This window comes from Limulus polyphemus, unplaced genomic scaffold, assembly GCF_000517525.1.
Source record: "Limulus polyphemus unplaced genomic scaffold, Limulus_polyphemus-2.1.2 Scaffold382, whole genome shotgun sequence".
Lineage (NCBI taxonomy): Eukaryota > Metazoa > Arthropoda > Merostomata > Xiphosura > Limulidae > Limulus > Limulus polyphemus.
In genome coordinates, this window is record NW_013665992.1 from 211,531 (window position 1) to 212,147 (window position 617).

Genomic DNA, 617 nt, shown 5'->3' on the forward strand with positions numbered 1-617 from the left:
TATATATATATATATATATATATATATATATATCATTTTAACATCCCTTGTTTGTTACTTAGTCTTGGTGAAGCTTGCTCATTGGACAGCAATCTTTCAATGGATGATCCTGAAAACAACCATGTCAGTCAAATCTTCAGGTATGTAAGACTCATCCCAATATAATGTAGATTTTATTGACACTCATTTACCAGTTTAACGTGTTTTAACTTATAGATGAATCAGACACTTCTGTCTCCCAGAAATATATGTTCCTGTGTATCATTATTTTTTTATGGTAAGCCTTTTTAAATATATAACTACTGTTAAATTTGACTTTTTGTTGTAGATTATCCAGCTGTTCTTCAACAGAGTCTCATCCTAAATCTTGTGAAGACTATTTGATCATGGACCCAACAATAGGTATGTGTGTGAGCTTGAATTCAGCTGAAAATTGTATATTGTACTCATATATTTGAAATTAAATTATTTCCTTTATTCTACTTTGTCTTACAAGGTGTGTTCTGTAAACATTGTTAGTCATGAATGGGAAGAGATTTTGATATAAATTCGATGACGAGGAACCCACTTTGAGACTAATAATGGTTGGAGACGGCTTGAGTGGGTAATGAAGAAAA

At 31.3% G+C, this 617-nt stretch overlaps 1 protein-coding gene across 2 annotated transcripts in view; it reads left to right on the plus strand.

Annotated features, from left to right (window-relative positions):
* LOC111085425 (insulin receptor substrate 1-like) overlaps nt 1-617 on the plus strand; it is a 70,983-nt gene that overhangs the window by 62,797 nt on the left and 7,569 nt on the right. For both annotated transcript variants that reach the window (XM_022383900.1, XM_022383901.1), the window contains 2 exons: nt 63-140; nt 329-402. In XM_022383900.1, the coding sequence (XP_022239608.1) occupies nt 63-140; nt 329-402 (152 nt within the window). The remainder of the gene's footprint in view (nt 1-62; nt 141-328; nt 403-617) is intronic.